Source organism: Pseudochaenichthys georgianus, chromosome 7, assembly GCF_902827115.2.
Source record: "Pseudochaenichthys georgianus chromosome 7, fPseGeo1.2, whole genome shotgun sequence".
Taxonomy (NCBI): domain Eukaryota; kingdom Metazoa; phylum Chordata; class Actinopteri; order Perciformes; family Channichthyidae; genus Pseudochaenichthys; species Pseudochaenichthys georgianus.
The window spans coordinates 20,062,424-20,083,222 of record NC_047509.1 but is presented as its reverse complement, the minus strand read 5'-3'; the positions used below and the strand labels follow the sequence as shown (position 1 = coordinate 20,083,222).

The 20,799-nt window shown below is 39.0% G+C and overlaps 2 protein-coding genes and 1 long non-coding RNA gene across 3 annotated transcripts; 2 read left to right on the top strand and 1 right to left on the bottom strand.

Moving 5' to 3' along the window:
• Positions 1–922: 922 nt before the first annotated feature.
• Positions 923–9,517, top strand: b4galnt1a (beta-1,4-N-acetyl-galactosaminyl transferase 1a). Its single transcript, XM_034086916.1, has 11 exons — positions 923–1,213; positions 4,318–4,529; positions 4,611–4,793; positions 5,506–5,612; positions 5,778–5,815; positions 5,918–6,098; positions 6,229–6,321; positions 6,423–6,610; positions 6,706–6,846; positions 7,559–7,796; positions 7,956–9,517. Exons 2-11 carry the CDS (start codon positions 4,318–4,320, stop codon positions 8,165–8,167), a joined length of 1,593 nt encoding a protein of 530 aa, XP_033942807.1. The 5' UTR covers positions 923–1,213; the 3' UTR covers positions 8,168–9,517.
• Positions 9,518–10,522: 1,005 nt separating this feature from the next.
• Positions 10,523–16,879, bottom strand: slc26a10 (solute carrier family 26 member 10). The gene is made up of 18 exons (XM_034086913.2): positions 16,304–16,879; positions 15,724–15,834; positions 15,416–15,573; positions 15,130–15,294; positions 14,894–15,046; positions 14,727–14,809; positions 14,495–14,642; positions 14,290–14,403; positions 13,692–13,769; positions 13,508–13,603; positions 12,910–13,016; positions 12,687–12,756; positions 12,366–12,548; positions 12,195–12,249; positions 11,946–12,034; positions 11,787–11,841; positions 11,560–11,666; positions 10,523–11,471 (listed from the first exon to the last, which is right to left on the bottom strand). The coding sequence occupies exons 1-18, from the start codon at positions 16,566–16,568 to the stop codon at positions 11,433–11,435; spliced, it is 2,076 nt and encodes a 691-aa protein (XP_033942804.1). The 5' UTR covers positions 16,569–16,879; the 3' UTR covers positions 10,523–11,432.
• Positions 13,721–14,801, top strand: LOC117449325 (uncharacterized). Its single transcript, XR_004552469.2, has 3 exons — positions 13,721–13,811; positions 14,307–14,433; positions 14,722–14,801. It is a non-coding gene; the product is annotated as an uncharacterized lncRNA (long non-coding RNA).
• Positions 16,880–20,799: the final 3,920 nt, after the last annotated feature.

The following is a 20,799-nucleotide window of genomic DNA, read 5'->3' as shown; positions in this document are numbered from 1 at the left end:
TCTGCTGTCTGTTGTTAACGTTGTTAAGAGTCGTGGGGGCGGGGAGGGAGCGGATCGACACTCAACAGCTTAAGCAGCTGTCAACTCAACATTGTAAATAACTAACCAAAAACGATCGCCGGTTCATCTTGTTTTTGGCGTGAGAATAGTTTGGGCAGCGTGAGAGCGTGAGATTGAGAGTGAAAGCGTGTGTCACACGCCAGATGCGTGAGAGTTGACAACCCTGCACAATAATCTAGAATGACATATCTCCACAGCTACAGATGTAATCACAGCATAAAGTTAATTAAATTAAAGATTAAACAATGTGATTAAAGAGTTGACACATTCTTGTGTGGTTGATATGCAAGCATATCGTGACAGTTGACAGTGTATTGATGTATGCAATGAGTCTGGAACATTAAGACAATCAGTAGAGTCAATGCAAAATTAAGTCAAGACAGTCAATATTGATTGAGTCTATTACAAGACATGAGCTGGAAAATAAAAAACGTTATTGATAAAAAGATGACCACTAATATTGATGTCACCACTAATGCATTGTATTTCTATTTGCTGTGGATTTATGGTAATTCTTAAATGAACATTGAACAGACATTCTAAATATCACTTCCAGACATGCTTTAATTAACAAACTTGAATAACAATTGGTGTCTGATTTGTTTTACACGAAACACTTAAATTACCTATTTAAATATTGATGTTACATACTCCTTCTTGCCTATTACAAATACAGAGTAAATGTGTTTAAAAATGTTGAATTTGAAAATTAAATTCGACTAGATGTATCATTTAAATAAAAAAAAGCACTTTATGTGAGTCTGCCCTCAAGGTTTCCATAGCTTTCAAACTAACTGAGAGCCAGGACGCATGTTGGCATGTGATGCTGCTTCAGCATTAGGCTACGCACAAACAGGTTTCACACTGCAGTGCTAGAGTCTATGATAGCTTCACTTGCGGCCGGTTCAAACTTGAAAAACTTGGAATCTTTATCTATGTAAAGTCAAGTTCTCAATGGTTCGCTTTGTGGTGACGCTGTTGACTTGTGCGCGCTTTCTAAAGGAGTAGCTCCGATGGAAGCAGCGACCAAATCCACAACTCATACAAAAACACGCCTGTCCGGACACACAGGAATAATCGCTGACACAGTTTGTCACATTTTAACACAGGTGTCCAGGAAGGATTTATCCTACAGAAACGACAACAGTAAGAAGTATGTTAATTTATATTCTTCATGTTCTTTTGTCTACTTGGATGTAAACAATAAATGTTGGGCCTGCTTATCCCATGCATTGAGATACGGTTGTTATTGCCTGTTTTCTAATGTTCTTGAAAATTGTGTTTTTAGAATAATATGTTTTAAATTATACATTTAAGTGTGAGGTTGAATGAATGTATACAGAAAGTTAGACAAGGACTTTAAAAACTAGTTCGACACGTTATTTGGTCTTGTTAGGCTAAAGTGTTTACTATGTTCACAGGCAGACACATGAGCTTGGTGAACAAAGTAATACATAACACAACCATGAATTCAGTTGTGTAGTTACCAATCTGTTTTGAAACATATTCTTAATGAACACGACAAACAAACCCTGTGAGATATTGTATTCAGCCTGGAGAACTAATAAGCGTTGCTCTTTAGTTGTTTGCTGCAGGCTTCAGTTCCGTATACTAGATTATATTTTAGTTTATGCTGTCACAATACATGTGATAATATGTTTTAATGAGAGAATATTTAAACTAATAAAATAAAACCTTATTCAGACTTCCGCTTCTAATCAGTCAACACCGTAAAACACATTAAATATGTCTCATGTGATCATAAAGATATGCTACAATTTCTACAGTTGTATGGTTATACATTATTTATATTTTTTCTTTTTCTTTTTTGTGTGCTCTCTGCAGCAAACCAACAAACTATTGCATTGAGAGTAAATTATGTTTTGCATGGGTGAAGCCTGTGCATCCTGTGCATACATGACAATTACACCTGTATCAGCAAGTTCACTTTTGTTGTTACAACAAAGCAACTATAAAAACACGTTCCTTTTAAAATGGCATCCCAGCATTTTTTTCATTTGTGAAGTATTTAATGTGATCGCCAACTGTGATGTCAAATGGAGGTTTCAGCTCAATTGAATCCAGACCCAGTGGCCTAACTTTGATAATACTTTTATCATGACAATTGTTGACATAATGAACAACTGTGAAGCATAGTGAAACAGCAAAGCAGTCAGAATTTCTAGCCAGTGGTGATAAGTAACTAAGTAACATTTTTGAGGTACTTCTACTCCACTAAAATTCAGAGGTCAATATTTTATGTTTACATTTATGTAGTATATTTAGTTACTTTGCAGATATAAATAAATGATAAACAATATGATCTACTTAAGAAATACTTTAGATACACCTGGATTAAATTCACATGCTACCCCACAGTAATTGATGTTAGTTCCAGCTCAACCAGCTTGACAAACATATGAATACATCAATAATTATAATCGAAACATATTATATATATTATTCTGAAATGGGCTGATCTGCATAATGAGTATGTTTGCTTTTGGTACCTTAAGTATATTTAGATGTGAATACTTTTGTTCTTTTACCTGAGTCAAATTTTGAAAACATGACTTTTACTTTTAACAGAGTATTCTTACACTTTGGTATTTTTACTTGTACTTAAGTACAAGATCTGAGTACTTGTGCTCCCACCTGTGCTGCTAGCTATCAGACCATGCCCAATCTTTAAGAGCAGCAATATGGCAACAATCACTTCAGAAACACACTCTAAAATAACTGGCAAGGGTAAAGCCTAAAAAAACACCCTTTGTTTGAAAAACAAGGTTGAAGCACTGAGCCTAACAGGCAAATACTGTGATTCAAAGAACCTTCTGCACATCTGTTAGGACAAAACCTTGCACCATGACGTAAATCAACAGAACATTGAAGAGTGAAATCTCCTCTGAGAGTGTCGGCCTCTACAATCTGACTCTCTGGTGCTGTCCTCTGACCAAATTCGCTGTGAGACTGTTCCTCACCCAGACAATAGATCATCTTCTTGATAATAGCTTGGAGCGCTCCATTTTGCGAGAGAGTGCACCTTGCCCCTCGAGGAGGATGAGCCCCAATGTGCGTCCACATTCAAAGATGTCAACACACTTTGTTTCCTCTCAGTTTCAGCCTCACTACTGTCTGGAGCTGCCTTCTTTAGTTCCATAGTTGCCTCCACAGTAGATCAATCGTCAACATAAAGTTTTAGTGTGTACTGGGAAAGCTGAGCTTTTTCAAGACAATGACATAAGTCAGCCGAGCGAGGTTTAGTGTCTGTTTCGTAGTTAAGTATTGTAAGTGTTTTCCTTATCTAGCTTATTTTTCGAATTTGTCAAATGATAAAACCAGGATTTTATCACAGCAGCACAACAACTTGCTGCCTGCTGGTTAACATGTAGTATTCACAAAACCAGAATTCAATTACTATGTCATTGTGATTGTGTCATCTGAAAAGAGAATAACGATATGTATAGCAGAACAACTACATTCAAATTCAGCTATTTTACAACACAGTTTAAGTGCTAGCAAAAAACACGAGGGAACTGAGCAGAGGTTAAACTGAAAAGAGGACAGAGCGGAAGAGATGTTGCTGTTTAGTGCTGAATAGGAATGTTACTGTGAACAGAAGCGCACAAACCAGTTTGGTCATAGAAACGGTTAGACCAACAAGTTTAAGTTCCGTTTAAGATAAGATAAGATAACATTCTCTGCATTTGACTCATCCTAGTGTTCGGAGCAGTGTGCTGCCATTTTGAACGGCGCCCAGGGAGCAGTGTGGGGAACGGTGCCTTGATCAGGGACACCTCGGTAGCACTTGGTCTTGCCGGGACTTGAACTGGTGACCTTCCAGTTGCCAAGCCAAGTCAAGTCCCTATCGACTTCGCCGCCACCACCGCCCCTGTCTAAACATGTCTAAACATGTCTAAATGTTTACAGTTTTAGACATGACAATAAATGAAGTTAATACTCATAATTTCAAATGTTATAGTCTAGTGGAGTTTACAGTATGGTCTAATATTGTACAACATAATCCAGCTAGTTTTAAACAAGCCCGTAGCCTCAGCAAGTTTAATGATTTTATATACATTTGCAGCCAGCTTTTAAAGCCTGAAAATTGAGGCTCCTGTCAAATAAAAAAACAATACAGACATGTATTCCCGTGTAAAACACAGGACATCCGTCTCTTAACTGCCACTTTTGTTTTCCTTACCTTGTGTGGCCTACATTTGTAATTTTTGGCATTTTCTTTAATCTTCCATCTAGATGCGTGCCACCTTTAAGAAGTGTCTGGTGCTGATTTTGCTCGTTGGACTCCTGCTAGCCCTGTTTCATGCTTGGAGCCCTGGGACCGGCTCAGCAGTTGACATACGGCCAAGACAGGGGGGTCTTCTGAAGAAACTAATCGAGGAGAAAACTCGAGACACCATTGGTGGCTATCATGACATTGCCTACAATATAAAGGAAGATGTGGCAGGGTGAGTTATTAGTCAGCATGTGTTCATTCTCCTGTTGAAATCTCCTTTTTTCCTAACATCTAACTTCCCTTGTTTTTACAGTAATTTGGCTCAGAATACATGTATGTGTGTGGCCGATAAAGAGAGCTTTCGCCTGCCGTTTTCCAATCTGCTGTTCCCAAGCGTTAGGGCCCACAAGTTTGATGAGGCGTTCTTAGCATCCCATCCTGACCCCGAGGGTGTGAAGCGTCTCAGGGCTAAGGAGTACAGCAGGTTCCAAAAGAGGTAAACTGTCCATGATAACACCTACTGTCGGACTGCCAGTGAACACATCCTTGTGTACTCCTATTACTTTACATGTTAGACAGCTATAGTGTATACATTTTTCTATTAAAAAGATGAAAACGACTTTACTTTTTCAAGATAAGGATAGCCCAATTGATCATTAGGTTTTTACAAAAATATGTGAGGATCATGAATGCACTTAAGTAACCCAGTTACTGTCAGCTTTCAATTAGATTTCCAAATTTCAGATAGCTGGGTAGATACATCAGGCTACATTCACATGAAACAAGCTCCGTACTATGGGACACCGGGCCTTCTGCTCGGCTGCTCCCAGTCTGTGGAATGCTCTACCCGACAACATGAGAGCACCACAGACCGTGGATGCCTTTTAAAAAGGCCTAAAAACCCATCTATTCAATAGAGCCTTTTCCTAGACCTTTTATTTATTTATTCTTTTAATTGTTTGTTTTTACTGCTTTTTTTACTATTCATTCTACCGTGTTGTGTGCTGTTTTATATTGTTCCATGCTCACTGCTTGTAGCACTTCGGGATTTGACTTCAAATATGAAGTGTGTTACAAATGAAACCCATTATTATTATTATTATTATTATTAGGTGACCCAAAGTAAATAAATAGGACTGGACTTTTTTTGACAGTTTGACAGTGTTGAAGCAATGCAGGTACTTCTCTAATATGTTCTGTTTGTACAGGTCCTACACTCCCACAGATGTTCTTATTGTAGCTGAAGCCAACAGTCCTCTCCAGTATCCTACACAGGGCGTGGAGGTGCGCCCCCTCAAAACCATCATTATTCCTGGTAACAGCATTATCCAGATTGACACTGCACATGATATCATAGTTTGAACATATGTTGTTTCCTTTCATTTTGGTGCTTTTATTTATTATTTAAGTGTTTGAGTTAAACGCTTCACCATCATCCCGTCTGATATCCCCTGTAGTTATTGTTGTTTTTTTTCCTTAGGTCTGGGTCTTAAAGAAGAAAAAGGATCAAACCATAGGGTAATTGCTTCATTTATTTTTTCACCATGGCTAATATAGCATCGGTTTTTGGTCTAAATTGTGTTTATTCTATTCCCCAAAACCATGCAATTGGTGTAACAGGTATATTTGACAGCTACACTGGGGGTTTTTGATGTCGCTGCCACAGTGGACGAGGTCTCTGTTGAAGGAGATGGAGAAAAGCACATGATACTGTCTAGTTCTCATCTCCCTGCTCTGAACAGGCAACTGCAGTTCGTCACATACACAAACACTGTTTTCCATCCCAAGACAGCAGATACAGGTAAATTACCGTGTAAAAAATAAAAATGTAATCTTTAGTTATTCAGACTTTCTTCCTACTGCTCAGTGGTAATATGTGTATAACTATAAATATGCTCTGATTTATCTCTTTGTCAATATTTGTTCTGCAGTTCATTTTGCCACTGATGGTCACCAGTCATTTTTCACGATTAAAGTTGGACATGGAACTATACCTACACTTTACAACACTGGATATCAAAAAGGTTTGTTAGCAGTTATATTATTAACAATTTGATTAGAAGCACAATGTATAAAAGGCACTTCAGAGTGTTATTTTTAAACTTTTTTTCTTGTTTCTACTCAGAATACAATATTAGTGCTCTCGTAACCATCGCCACCAAGACCTTTCTACGGTATGACAAATTAAAAGAGCTTATTGACAGCATACGCAAATATTATCCCACCGTCACCATAGTGATAGCAGATGATAATGAACACCCTCAGCCAGTGACCGGGCCTCACATTGACCATTACATCATGCCATTTGGAAAGGTAGAGAATGGTTACTATGTGTCTACGAATGATCATTGTGATTAATCAGCAGAGCAGGGTTAATATGCTGATCGGACTTCATTTACTGTGTACAGGGCTGGTTTGCGGGCAGAAACCTTGCAGTGTCTCAAGTGACCACCAAGTATGTGCTCTGGGTGGATGACGACTTCTTCTTCACCACAAACACCAAGCTGGATCAGATGGTGGACATCTTAGAAAAGACCACTCTGGATCTGGTGAGACATTAGAATGTGTATGACACATTTATCAAAGTTATTCAGCCCTGACACCTTATCTCACTTCATCCTGTCTGCGCATAATTGTTCAATTGTTCACAACTCTGCATAGACAAGCTCTTATATCACAACACTTAGTCATAAGAATAGCAAGCATTACATGCTTGGTTTATAGAGAAGAAACAATAGTCGTCGTACCAATAAGTCTATTAACATAAAAATAAAAACAGACTATTTTGAAAATCAAATAATCTTTCGGGGAAATTCTGATTATAGCTTGACAAGTAAGGATATTTCCTAATTCCCTCCGTATAGGTAAGATAGGATAGTACTTTATTGATCCCAATTTGGGAAATGTTTGCGTTGCAGCAGCATAAAAAGACATGGCATCGTACAATAAAAATTAGAAAGTAGAAAATATACATGTTGAATTTAACAAGGTATTACATAAATATATACATCAATATATGAGAGATGGAATATTAAATATTGAACAGATTATATAAATAAAAAATGTACAATGTTTTATTCCAAGAGAAACTATGGAGCAGTGAGTTCTCTGCCAGATAATATCTTAATAATGTAAAATAACTTTAGACCATGTATCAAGTTTTTTTTATAATCTTATTGTGCATGTTTGACCTTATTATGTCTATATATACATTCTTATTTAACGTTTTGATAAATGATCTCAACATGTTTGTATGACTAGGTGGCTGGATCAGTTAGGGAGGCGACAGGCTACACTGCTACATACCGTCACACCATTTCAGTGGAAGAGGGCGGAGAGGAGGGCGACTGTTTACATATCAGAAAAGGCTACCACCATGTCATAGAAGGATTTCCCAACTGTGTGGTAGCAGATGCCGTCATCAACTTCTTCATGGGGAGGACAGACAAGGTGCAGCAGGTGGGCTTTAACCCCCGCCTGGCACGGCAAGCTCATCTAGGTGAGTCTATCAGTAACGTTCTCTATCAAATGTATTAACATAGCAGTTTATTTGGCTATTTTCGCTATGCAGTACAACACTGTTCAGTTACTTCAGAATGCAACAATGTTAAAGAAACAAAAGGATTTTTGAAAACAACATTTTCTTTTGGCACTGCAGAGTTTTTCATCGACGGCCTGGGCTCCCTCCACATTGGCTCGTGTAGTGACATCATTGTCAACCACGCATCAAAGATCCAGCTACCCTGGACTAAAACAGAATCACAAAATATCTATGATAAATTCCGCTATTCACCTTCCAGTAATGACAATAAGATTCATCAGGAAGTCTTCTACTTCAAGAACAGGTTCAAATGTGAGACCAGTAAATAAACCATATTGTTGGTCTTTTTGCTGCTATAATGTGAGTTCATCATTTATTCTCACGTAAAGACTGCCGAAAATTAAATTTTTATACTGAAGAACTTGCTGTTTAACGGATTGTGTGGACAGATTATGTTCTGTGAACAGATTGCGACTCATGGTACAGACAGAGAAATTCTAACAGACATACACCTCCATATATAGTGTGAACCTCAACTATTAATGCACTGAAAGTATCATGTTGTTTTTTTGTGTTTTTTGCCATAGTTACTGTGACTTGCAGTGGTTCTTTAATATAAGACACCCACCCACAGCCCTATCTGATAAGCTTGCATTCTGTAATTACCTTAACTGTTTAATAAGTGGTTATGGTTTCCTTGTATGGTTATTTGGTCCTTCATCACAGAGATAGATGATAGATCTAAATAATCTGTGGCCACATTCATGAATTCAAGTGATCCATAATCATTGATGTATTGGCTTCTTTTTAACCAGTATGTTCAAGATTAATTTGCACTAAAATCAATTGGAGTAAGTGTAAGGTGCACAATCTTATCTGTAACTAGAACACAGACTTTTGAATGGATAACTAATTTATTTAGCTGATCATAATTGTTATCCGGTTGTCTTACCCCCCTTGAATCTCCGCTCTAGAGTTAACTCGATGCTGTTGAATGTATTTGATTTAAAACAAAATCTGTAGTACTTGCTGGAAAATGTCAATAATGTATTTTTTTTTGTGTAGTGTCACAGTAACAGATCATTTATTTGTGCATTTTGCTCTGTAAGTGGGAAAAAAGACAGATGTAAAGACAGTAGTTGGCTTGTTTCTCTGAAAGGTAACACCCTACACCCATTAAACCAAAAAGAATGTTTCTACTGCCCAGTTTATTAATTGCAACTCTACAAATGTAGTCAATATGGGCACTTGCTGAACAACCTATAAAGTACAAATACTCATACTAAATGAGCTCTTAAATTCCTTATTTCCAAAGCACAAAACAGCAACCATAACAGAAAATATGGACGATGTAATTCAATAGAAGCCATGGGCAACAATTCTCTCTTCATAGTATTTTAGAGAAGTAAGGTTTCACCATAAATTTCCCAAACACAGATGTTTAATGGTGTGATTTATGTTTACAACAATATTTACGGTTGATGCTTTAGAAAAAGCCTTCGACTGAAATGCTTCAGCGATGAGTCTTGATTAGATGTAAAGCTCTACCTGCATTTTTTGCTTTAATTTTTTGCATCATTGTTTCCTTTTCAGCTAATTTATATTGTTCGGTTTAACAACCACGTGTGATCTGTACTTGTGTTTGACTCCAACAAAAATAAAAAAAACAAGTCAATAAACGTTTTTGTTAATTAGGTGACAGCTTACTATGTCTCCAGAAAGTCATATGACCCTCCAGGATAAAGAACATGCTGAGACATCAGCTGTCATTACAATGTTTCACCACAAGATGGAAACAAAAGATCACAGGAAAGATCCCAATAAGCTGAAAACCCCTCTGCTTTGTCAAGAGGAACATAACATTATTATCATTGTAGCATCATTTTTATAATTAGGAGTGACAGTTGCAGAAGTAATAGGTGTAATGATTGTATAATTGTATGACTATGACCACTCTTGGTTTATGGTACATTTAATTGCTTTCTGTTTCTGTAGAAATTGCATTAATTAGAAATACCTGGGTGGGTGCATGGGTATGGGTATGTGTGTGTGCACGTTAGTAGGTCTGCCGGTAGAATCTGGCTTGGTAAACATTTGGCCAGAGCCTTGTGTACCATGTTCTAATTGAAGTGGACTACTTCCTGCCAATTAGTGAAACACTCCTTGAGCTTTAAAGGAAAACCCAAAGGGTACACTGTCTAGAGGCCTCTTTGAAATATGCACTGGAAAAAATTAATAACTTGGCTATCCAACATCAAGCAAGGAAATAATTAGTTTTTTTCCTTTTTCAACCTGGTTTTGAACTCGTACTACGTATAGTTTTATCAGGTCAAGGTAATGGGATTGTGATGATGAGCAGTGGGGGAAAAACCTCTAACTGTCGGGACAGCAGAGGGCAGCACAGTGGTGAGGTAAGGCATCACTTTCTATTCATCTAATGACATTTACATCCCCGGGTAAAACATCTAATTACAGAATGTTTTGTCATACTTTGTTACACATTTTCATTTCACAGTAGATGCACCAGATCCATACATTTCATATCAAGGAATAACAGGTTTGTATTGATATATAGCATGGCTTGCATTTTAAATAAACCAGAATTCTGCAAGACTGATGACCTGTGGCCTGTTTCCCAAGCTTACACCTGCCATGGCAAAAAGAAAAGTCTCCTGTGAATCCTGTATTTTCTAGTTTTTATTATTTCTCATTGCAGACACACAGGTCTCACCAAATACAAAGACGGCTCTCTTTCTCTTTTCAAAATCTGACAGCAGCATGCTTCAAATTCCAAACTACCTTTACCCTTTAATTGTATTTGCCCTTAGTAGCTATGCTATCCAAGTGATGTAGAAACCTACAAGCACAATAAAAAATGTATGATACAAAAAAAAGAAACCTACAAGCTGTTTTCGCTGATACTAAATGTAATTCAAATCAACAAAAAGGTCAGATTTGAAGATATATTTATTGTCAAAACGTTTGACAAATACAAAAGTAATTAATACAATTTGTGCAGTCTCTCTGGAGTTAAAATACATACACGTTTTAAGGCAGTGAGATCTTGTTGTATAGTTGCATAGTCAAGCACATATTTCAAAAATATATAAATACACAAAGTATTTTAACAAACTATTCAGTGCACTTTATATTCATCAGTATTGCAAACAACCAACAGAAACTAAATAAATACCACTGTGCTAATATTCCAGCATATAAGAAAATAAAAGACAACAAAAAACAATCTGCAATATACAGTTCTATAGGAATAAGTCAAAAATAACATATTGGTTTATTCCTTCTTTTTTTTGGACCGAATATATGAGTACGTCTCTTGTATCTACTTTAAAGCCCTCAGAAATGTAATGTGTGCCAGGAGTGAATCCAGTATCCGTGATAAAACTGTTAACACTGTAATGTTACAATTATTGTTATTCATGACATTGTGCTAAAACAGGCTACTGCTTCTTTATAATATAGTGAAGTATGGACCAAATAGTGGAGCATTGCTATGCAGCTGAGAGACAGAGTCCCTGCTGAAGTCTTATTGCAGTGTGCCTTCGTCAGAGCATGACTCATCACTTTCCTCCTGGCTCATACCCAAACAGTCGTGGTGTTCTCTGGAGGTTTTTCCTGCAACAGACAACAGAAGTTGCATCGTTTGTTTAATACTTTAATGAACATTTTGTGTATTTGTAAAAATGCATGTATTATCGCTTACCTTCTGCTGTTGAATAAACATCACTGCATCATGAACAGTGACAAAAATATGTTGAGGGTTCATGTAGGTCATTAGACCACTCGACGTTAGGATCTTTAAGACACTCTCTGAGGGGACGGAAAACATTGATCATTCACTGTGTGCAAGCTGTGAACTAGTTTCAACTGAGAACACAGTGGATGGAATCATTAATAATCAATAAAGTAATTCTGAAACATAGGCCTTACCATTGCAGTTTGCCAGATATACATGAACTCCAACTTTCTGGCATTCAGTACACATCTGCAAAGAGCCCAACCAATTAATTATGTCAATGCACAAACAATTTGGATAACCCTATAAATTGAATGTAAAAGCATTCAGTGTTGCATTGGGAGAGTACTAACTTGTGCAAAAAGTCTTGCTCCAGCAACATCAACAAATGTCACACTGCTGCAATCGATTAACACGGCCTGAACGTCACTCTCTGATGTTTCTACAGGGGAAAAAAGGGAAAATGAAGGAAAAACTTGACATTTTCTGCAGCACAGGTCTGAAAACAGGTCTGGAAATGTTTAGATATAACAGTGTTTTTCAACATGATCAAATAACCTTTATGGATGCCTTTATTCCATCCAAAATTGTCCATTACTTACCAGATTTGAAGAACTCATTTTCTGAAGAAAACAATGTGTTTGCAATGCCTCTCTCCTAAACAACGATGAAGGAAAATAAAATAAAAACATTAGACACTTACATTTTATTTTACTGAGTATTGTTTTATTTTTAACTCGGCTCATTCTTTTATTATAGAATAGTATTTTTACCACAGTGCTGACGGTGGCGTCTCTCTCTCTTTTCTCCAGGGCTTTTCTAGCTTTTTCTCGGCTGCGGATCTTCTCTGGCGTCAGGCCCAGCAGCTTGCTCATCTCCTCCCTGAAGAAGCTACGGTTCCCGTAGTAAATAGGCCCGTTGTATGTCAGGATCTTCACTCCAGGTACCTCATAGCACTGAAAAGAAAACAGGAGCGTCCTAACTTCATTCTTGGAAAGGCTGCATCACCTCTGAAAATATGATTATTAAACATGCTGTTCTCCTATGTGATAAAAAAACAAAACAAGTATGAAGCAATAAGAGAGTCTTCTCACCTTGTTGTGGTTCTCCAGAGGTCGGTAAATTTCTGTGTTGCTGGCCCGACCAAGCACTGAACAGCCTGCCCTGTTAGAACCATAGGCCATCAACTTTAATTGAACTCAATACAACATAATCATCTACGAAGCCTGACAGGTATGAATGGATTCAATGTTTCTCTGTGATTCATTTTAGTTCAGAGGCACCACGGTTTTTCAGCAAAGGGGATGGAAAATGTACCTTTGTGTGCGGCAGATGACGGTCATCATCGAGAAAACCACTCCGATAGCGAGGCCAAGATCCACGTTCAGTACCACTACAGAGAGCCAGGTAACCACCCACACCATCTAGACAGGCCAGAACAACAGAGTGTTGTCATGTCGGAATATAACAATGAACAATGTACATGACAAACTGTGCTAGTTTACACAACTCCAGCTTAATGACAAGTAAACTAAATTATTCACAATTTGAATTTCAGCCTTGAGTAGTTTTTTATTTAAACACCAAATAAGAGGTACAATATATTGCTGAAACAACAGTATATTTTACTCCAAATTAGCTAAAGTAAGCACCGTTTTTTTGTGTGTAAATGACTACAGGCTGAGCAGGATAAAATGAGCTGATATGTGAAGATATCACAAAAAACCCAATTAGCTGTGCTTTATGGGTCAGTTGTTTACCTAATGGTAGCTAGGGAGCTAATTAACCATCTGTATTTCACTTTTGTGTTTCGTATGCACAGGGACTGTATAGCAGAATACACTTGTATATCTGGATAAATAAAGGTTTGAAATTAAATGAAATCTCATATTACTGTTTTGATCCAAAGCCTCACCAAGTCAATCTTGCTGATTCTCCACAGTTCAGGTAAGTCCTGGAACTGCAGGAACATCTGCCTGAGGCTGGTCACATTGATGCATGCCAACACTGCCTGGGGAGAGAAATAATGGATAAGGTAAATTCCCTTTTCTTCTGTTTCTTTCTCTCACTCTTGTACAGACACACACATAAAAACACACCTTTGGTAGGAAGTAGAAGAGCGGGCCAATCAGCAGCAGGACAATCAGGACAACCAGACTTGTGAACAAGCCGGAGAGCTGCAGGAACACACATGACAAACATCCTTACTGGAAATCATTGTGAGTTTGACATGCTTTGCTTCTTATTTTTAGCATGTTCTGCATTGATAATATAGAAGTTTAACATCCAAGCATATCCTAAAACAGTTGGGTGTGAATGCACTTTTAAGTTTTAAATAACTTCAACTACATTCAAGTGGATGCAAGCTTATGAAATCCCAATATGTCGTTTTTTGGGGTACATCAATGTAAGAGATATTCACATATATAACAGAACTATGATGTAAAAATGTCGAATCATACATTTGCATTTCTCTGTTTATCACAACGTATGCTTATTTTTCTGCTGTGATTAAAGCATCAGGATATATATTAATTTACAGTTGTAATTTGAGAGTGATGAACAATATGCAAAAGAGTGTTTCCTTTTTTTGTTCTTGGTGCGACGGGTATGTTTACCTTTGAACGGCAATGTGTCGCTTAATGAGATCAAAGGTTTGTGAGTGTGACAGAAACATTTGTATATCATGTAACCTACCTGTGTGTATCCTCCAGCACTTTCGAGTATATTAGTGGTGGCGAGAGTGGCTGAGCTGGGGAAGCAGGTGAAGAAAGAGGATACCGTGTTGGAGATACCGTGAGCCAGGAGCTCCTGAAATAAAGCACAGGTTCAAAACAAAAGGTTAACAGATTTGTGAGAGCATGACATGTCTACAAATAGCTGTGACATTCTCACACTTTACCTGGTTTGGATGTATGGAATAGCCGTGTTTATCGGCATAAATCATTGCAAGAGACACCGACACAGCGTATCCAACAAATGTGATGGCTACTGTGTCTCCAGCGATGTCAGGGAAAGTGTGCACGGCAGGCATCCGTGGCTTTGGGAATCTGAGGATAGAAGAATTTAAATTCCAATTCCTTGACATTTCCGAAAAAAACGATGTCTGTTTTTCTTTTTTTCTAAAAGATTACCCAGCTGGGATGTGGCCAACGATCTCAATGTTGTAAGAAGAATCCAGCGAGAAGGCGTAGGCCACACCTGTAGCAATCATCACCTGAGAAGGAAAGAAACAATGAATTATAACCTGATTACATCGTTAAGAGAAAATCCTCAACATTCAAAAATCCAGATGACTAACCGTAAGGATCTCCACAGGGATTGGTGTACGAAGGCGCTTTCTGTAACGCATGTTGATTTCTTTAACTATCACCAGAACAGCCAAACACACCATGGAGATCAGCAGCTCCGCCATGTTGGTGTGAGGCAGGTTCTCCATCACTGACGCTAAAGTCTGAACACACACATCAGTGAGCAAATTCCAAAAATGACATGTTGGATCAGACCATTACGATGTCAAAGTGAAACGGTGCTTACTTTAAAGAGGGAGAAGGTCCCAGTGTGGCGAGGGAGCCGCAGTCCCAGCATGCTTTGTATCTGTGACACTGTGACATGGAAGGCAGCAGCGCTGGTGAAAGCCTTAACAATTGGCTCTGACAGATAGGTGGAGAGGAAGCCCAGCTGAAGACCAAACATACAGAGCTGGGGCACAAGAGATTATAGTTATTGCTGTGTTGGGGAATCAAGTCCTAGTCTCAACAAATACAAAGATCTGTCATCTCAGTTGTATTACTTTTTGAGTTTGTGACCATGACTTTCTTACCATAATAATTCCTGAGAGAAGTGCTACAGCTGAGGCAACCCCGATCCTCTGGGCCTCAAAGTCAGCTGCTTCAGAGGAACTGGAGTTCATATCCAGAGGAGTGGGAACCAGCTGCTCCACCACAGAACCAGTCATCAGACTCACCACAGCAAAGGTACCTGAAGGCAACAATATATCACATCAGTAACATAATAACTGAGATATTGAGGTCAGGAAGAATGCATGAGATAATGTAACCCTGTTAAAAAAAGTTTTGTATTGCTTCTCTAAGATTTAAACAGCTGATGTTATATGGACACGAGGCTTACCTGTGGACACGTGACGACCTGTCCCAAAAAACATATAGAGGACCACAGGGAAGAAGGAGGTGTAAAGGCCAAATATTGGTGCCACAGATGTGAGTAAGGCGAAGGCCATGCCTGTTTAGGGAAGGAAAGAGTTTATCAGTAAAGACATGATCAGAATGTTAAACCTTTATGCAGGCTAATATAGCTCATGCGTGATGAGTACAACAATAATAGATAACAATAATAATAAGTTTAGTATTTCCACTTTGATAGTTTTCATCAAACTGTTAATTAATAGAAATGTTGAAAACTTATCATAACCTTGCAATACTTCAAATTATTTGGATAGTTGTTTACAATAATAATTGTAGTCATATTAATAACTATTAACTGCGTGTATTATTTATTTATTTATTTTGTTGTATAGGTTTTTTATCATCAAATTAATTATTTTCATAATTATCATTAACATAGCATTTTAAGTTCAGTTATTATGTAAGGGTGTTATTTATTTTTGAAAAATCCTGGCTTAAATATATACTTATAACAGCGCATTATTAATGCCATCAACTTTTATCCAGACGCTTCTCTGTTAGCTCACCTTGCGGAATGTGGAGAATACCGACTGTCAGGCCGCCAATAGTATCTCCTAAAATCCATTTCTTCAGTCTGTATCGTGGCAGCCAGTTGAAAATGGGAACTCTCTCGCTCAACAGGTGGAGGCACACTCGTCTTGAACACCTGCAACTCCCCGCGAGCTTCTCCCGGAGCCGCAGGCTTCCACTCGTGCTATTATCGGAGCCATAGGCCTGCTTGAAGCGGTCCTCCGTGTAAATATTCCTGTACACGGCCACAGACGCGCTCATATTGCCCCTTTTGAGATGAGCGATGGTAGCTCACCATGCAAGCGCTGCTGTGGAGTCAGTAAAGGTGTTGTCTGTCTGTTGTGATTCATTTATAGCTGCCTCTGCTCTGACCTCAAGAGCCATTGCATTTTCCTCTCTCACTCTTCTTAGCCAATGCCATGGCTCAAAGCTCGACCTTTTTTGTTACAGTGTTCACCAACTTTTTTTCACATCTTTGTCCAGCCTCAGACAACATAAAGGTGTGCTGGTCCAGTTGGTCTTTCCTACTAAAATCCTCTGGGTCCTACTGCTGGAAGGATTTTTCTTCCCACAGAAAGTCAGACATCCAACCTTAATCACAAAGTCACAACCCCATCACACACACACACACACACACACACACACACACACACACACACACACACACACACACACACACACACACACACACACACACACACACACACACACACACACACACACACACACACACACACACACACACACACACACACACACACACACACACACACATGCACATGCGCACACACACGACCCATCTCACACACACAAACTCACAACCCGTCATGCACACACACAGTCACACACACACAAACCTTGTGCAAAACACAGTATATCATCCCTTATGTCCTCCGCGGGAGGTACAGGCTCAGAGGGAGCACAATTAAGTCATACAATGTATACCACTGTGATACGTCTAAAGGGATCAAGGTGGTATTGTTGCTGGAGCTGAGGTGTAACCTCAAACCCTGTCTGGTATAAGAGTTTCATTTCCGAGAAGGATGGATGTCCGTAATGGATGGGTGTTTAAACTGTGTAGCCACAAGGAAAGGGGTATGGTACCCACGAGCCCCTTGTGAAACTCAATCACATGGCAGCCCATGGTTCATGGATCAAACCACACCTTGACTCTGATCAGAGATTGTGTTCGATGAGTGATTGTGTTCGATGAGTGAGTTGTTCTCTGTCAGTGAATCCAAGGGTGGGAGAAATACAAGAAAAAACAGGATATGTGTGTCTGCTCGTCATAACATATTGTTTGCAAAGATTAAGCTTGAACGTCTAAGCATAATTTCATTGAAATAGAACTGTACTTCTTTAAAGTTTTAGCGAGTAAGAGGCGAAAGGGTATGACTTGTGGTGGATATGAATCAAAGGAAATGTATCTCTGGTGTAAGCCCAGTATTGGGTGCTCTCCCATCTCATGGGGCTACGTGAGGAAGTGCAGGCAATGCCACCATTTTCAATTGTTGTGCTAGACAACACCCAAGGACTTTGACTTGAATGGGCCTAGAAAGAAGGGCGGAAAATGTAAAGCCATTGAAAATGAACCGACAAATGTAAATCTACATCAAAGATGATAAAGCATCTAACATGTGTGGGTCGGTTCTACCTTGTGGCCATATTAGGTAAAAATGTCATTGATCATCAAGCATGGTAACATGAACACAAGCGTACAGTATGTATAACTCATAGACTGTATAAGGTATAACTGGGATTGTCAGGGGGCCATAATGCTGCTAGAGAAAATTAAACTAAAGTACAGCAAAGATTTGCCCCTTGAAACTACTAGCTAAAAGAGGTTAAAGAGCTGCAGAGTCGGATGATAACTTGGAGTTTATTACTGCATGACCTCTGACCCATTACATGTGTTTATTTGATTCATTGTTACTGTAATGTAAAAACCTTTATAACCACAGTTTTAATCTAATGACGATAAAATAATTCGTATTATCACATATTGCTTCACTTCATCAGCCCAGAGGAATACAGGGGGTGTTTGGTAATCCCACATACAGCGCAGTGCTGGAGTCAGGTCAAATGATGTAACCCTGATAAATGTCTCCATTTCTTTCTATGACTATTTTTGATTCTAAATTTGAAAAAGGAAAACAATGGTTAATGTTGAAAGAAATGTTGCCCGCCTGTTGTTATTCCATGAGAGAGGAAACATTGCTAAAGATGTAACTGGAGTCCGAGAGGGTAGGTGAGAGGTCCAGCGATGTGTTACAAAGGTAGAGCACTGGCTGGACACCCCCCAAAGTGTGATGTCTCACTAATGTTTTTAACTAAATGAAATAAACAGACAGCGAGTAGAGAGTTGTTTTTGTTCCTGTGTCATATTCCTAGAACGTCTGTGTCTGGTGTGGAGAGGAGATGCAGAGATATAAGGGACTTCCTTTAAATGTCAGGAATGTGGGCCATTGTGTTGATCAGCTCCAGAGGATTTATGAACATACAGACGGCGTGGTGTGTCTGCGGGCTGTTTAAACAAGATATTAATCAGTGGTAAAAGGAACAATGCGTTGAATGGAAAAGGATATGGAGTGTTAACCCCAAACTAGACGAAACCCTTATGCACCATTATAACACAGACAGCTCTTTATAAATCTAAACAATGAAAATGGGAATACCTGAGTGGCACATCGAGCCACAATGAATACAGTTGTGCCACTTTTACAATCCAATGTGCATTCCATTAGCCAAAAAGCAACAACAAACAGGGTATCCACACAATTGGTTGGTAAAAATGATTAAGAGCAGATAAACTAAAGTAAATAATAATAATAACCATGGAGGAAATCAACCCTATGATCAATAGCGTCACTCTTATCACTCATACTCATATTGGGCTCACTTCTAAAGTTAATTAAATAGTAAAAAATAAACTATTCCCCATTTTTCTGGGGGCCACATAAAACCCCCTCAAGGACCCCTGGTGGCCATTGTGTCCCTGGTTAAGACCCACTTGTTTAAGAACACTTCAAGTTTTTAAATATGGGAAATTAAATACATTTTATCCACTCTAGTTTGTCTTATTTACATTAACAGCGTTATTGCAACACATTCTCACTCCATAATCGCCCAGGAGCGACGTTTGGTCAGTGTCCGTGGCATGCAGTTGTGACGCTCCTAGGCTCCTTCAGCTTCATAAAGGGACGCAAATAGCTTTCAACTGATTGCAATGTATTCTGCGGCGGGATTTGACACTCATGGAAGCACGGCATTCGTTTATGTCGGCTGCCCTTAAAGGCAATGTGAGCGTCCATTCCCATTGGATAACGGATAATTGTACACCCGGAAGTAAGTATTCCCCTTACTGTCGATTGATTTTACAGTGATATCTACTACTCATCGACTAAAAAACACCAGATTATCCTAATTACACAACATTGATTGGTTTAAATTGTGTGCAATGCTTTTGTATTTTTCCCCTTCGATTCGGAGAAACAAATGTTTTTTCAGAGTAAAGGATGGCAGAAGACACTACACTACCCAGAATCCCCAGCTATCATTTAGGACTACACCATGTGCTCTGTTTGACAAACCCCGTTTTTTCCCCATTCATTCCAATAGGCACATTCACACCGCAGTACTTTTCCCACAAAGGTTCATGAGAACTTAGTTCATGAGAACTCTTTTGTCGCGTTCACACCAAAAAGAGCCGGTACTAAAATTAGTTAATGAGAACCTTTTTGCCACCACGAAAGTCCCTGCTAGAGAGCAGGGACTTTCGTGCGGCTCTCTTGTGAGAAAAGAGCTATATTTCTGATTGGCTGGGCGGATTGCAAACCACACCCCGTAAAACTCCCAAAAAGTTTTGTGAAGCCGCCATTTTATTATCCTCGCATTAGCATTATTAGCATTAGCCCAGCGCAGAAATGCAGAGAGACTAACTTATGGCAACACAAAATAAAACATGGGAGCGGTGGAGATGAGGAGGTCTCGGCGTTCTGGCGATTTACTCAGAAGGCTGGGACTGGGACTCCCAGCAGCTTCTACTGAAGCCAGTCCCCAACTCCGGGGACTTCCGGCCGGGGACTTTGGGCGGCAGTATACGCCGTGAAGTGATTTGCGGCCTGCCAGTAAACCCAAAGCAGAAGAAGAAGAAGTGACGTCAGCGGCTTCATTTGCCTAATCCACCCCCAGGGAACTTATTCCAGTGTGTACGCGATTTGTACTTAGTTCATGAGAACTAAAGAGTTCTCAGAACTAAGTTCTCATGAACCTTTGTGGGAAAAGTACTGCGGTGTGAATGCGCCTATTGGCTGGCGTCTATGTCACGTGATCTTCAAATTTCTCCCTGCAGAAAAAAAAAACATGGCCGAACTTCGTTTTATTCTCGGTGGAAAATGCCTATTTTAAAGTTAGTTTGGCCATTAAAATGCGTTTTGATGTCATTTGATGCGAGAAATATGAGTTGTTATTTCAGATTATGTGTGCAGTGGAT

Coding starts and splice junctions, on each gene's coding strand:
- b4galnt1a (XM_034086916.1), top strand. CDS start 4,318: ATGCGTGCCACCTTTAAGAAGTGTCTGGTGCTGATTTTGCTCGTTGGA. Junction 4,530..4,610: donor ATAAAGGAAGATGTGGCAGG/GTGAGTTATTAG, acceptor TTGTTTTTACAG/TAATTTGGCTCAGAATACAT. Junction 4,794..5,505: donor TACAGCAGGTTCCAAAAGAG/GTAAACTGTCCA, acceptor CTGTTTGTACAG/GTCCTACACTCCCACAGATG.
- slc26a10 (XM_034086913.2), bottom strand. CDS start 16,568: ATGAGCGCGTCTGTGGCCGTGTACAGGAATATTTACACGGAGGACCGC. Junction 14,810..14,893: donor TCCCTGTGGAGATCCTTACG/GTTAGTCATCTG, acceptor TTTCCTTCTCAG/GTGATGATTGCTACAGGTGT. Junction 14,643..14,726: donor GTTGGCCACATCCCAGCTGG/GTAATCTTTTAG, acceptor TTCTATCCTCAG/ATTCCCAAAGCCACGGATGC.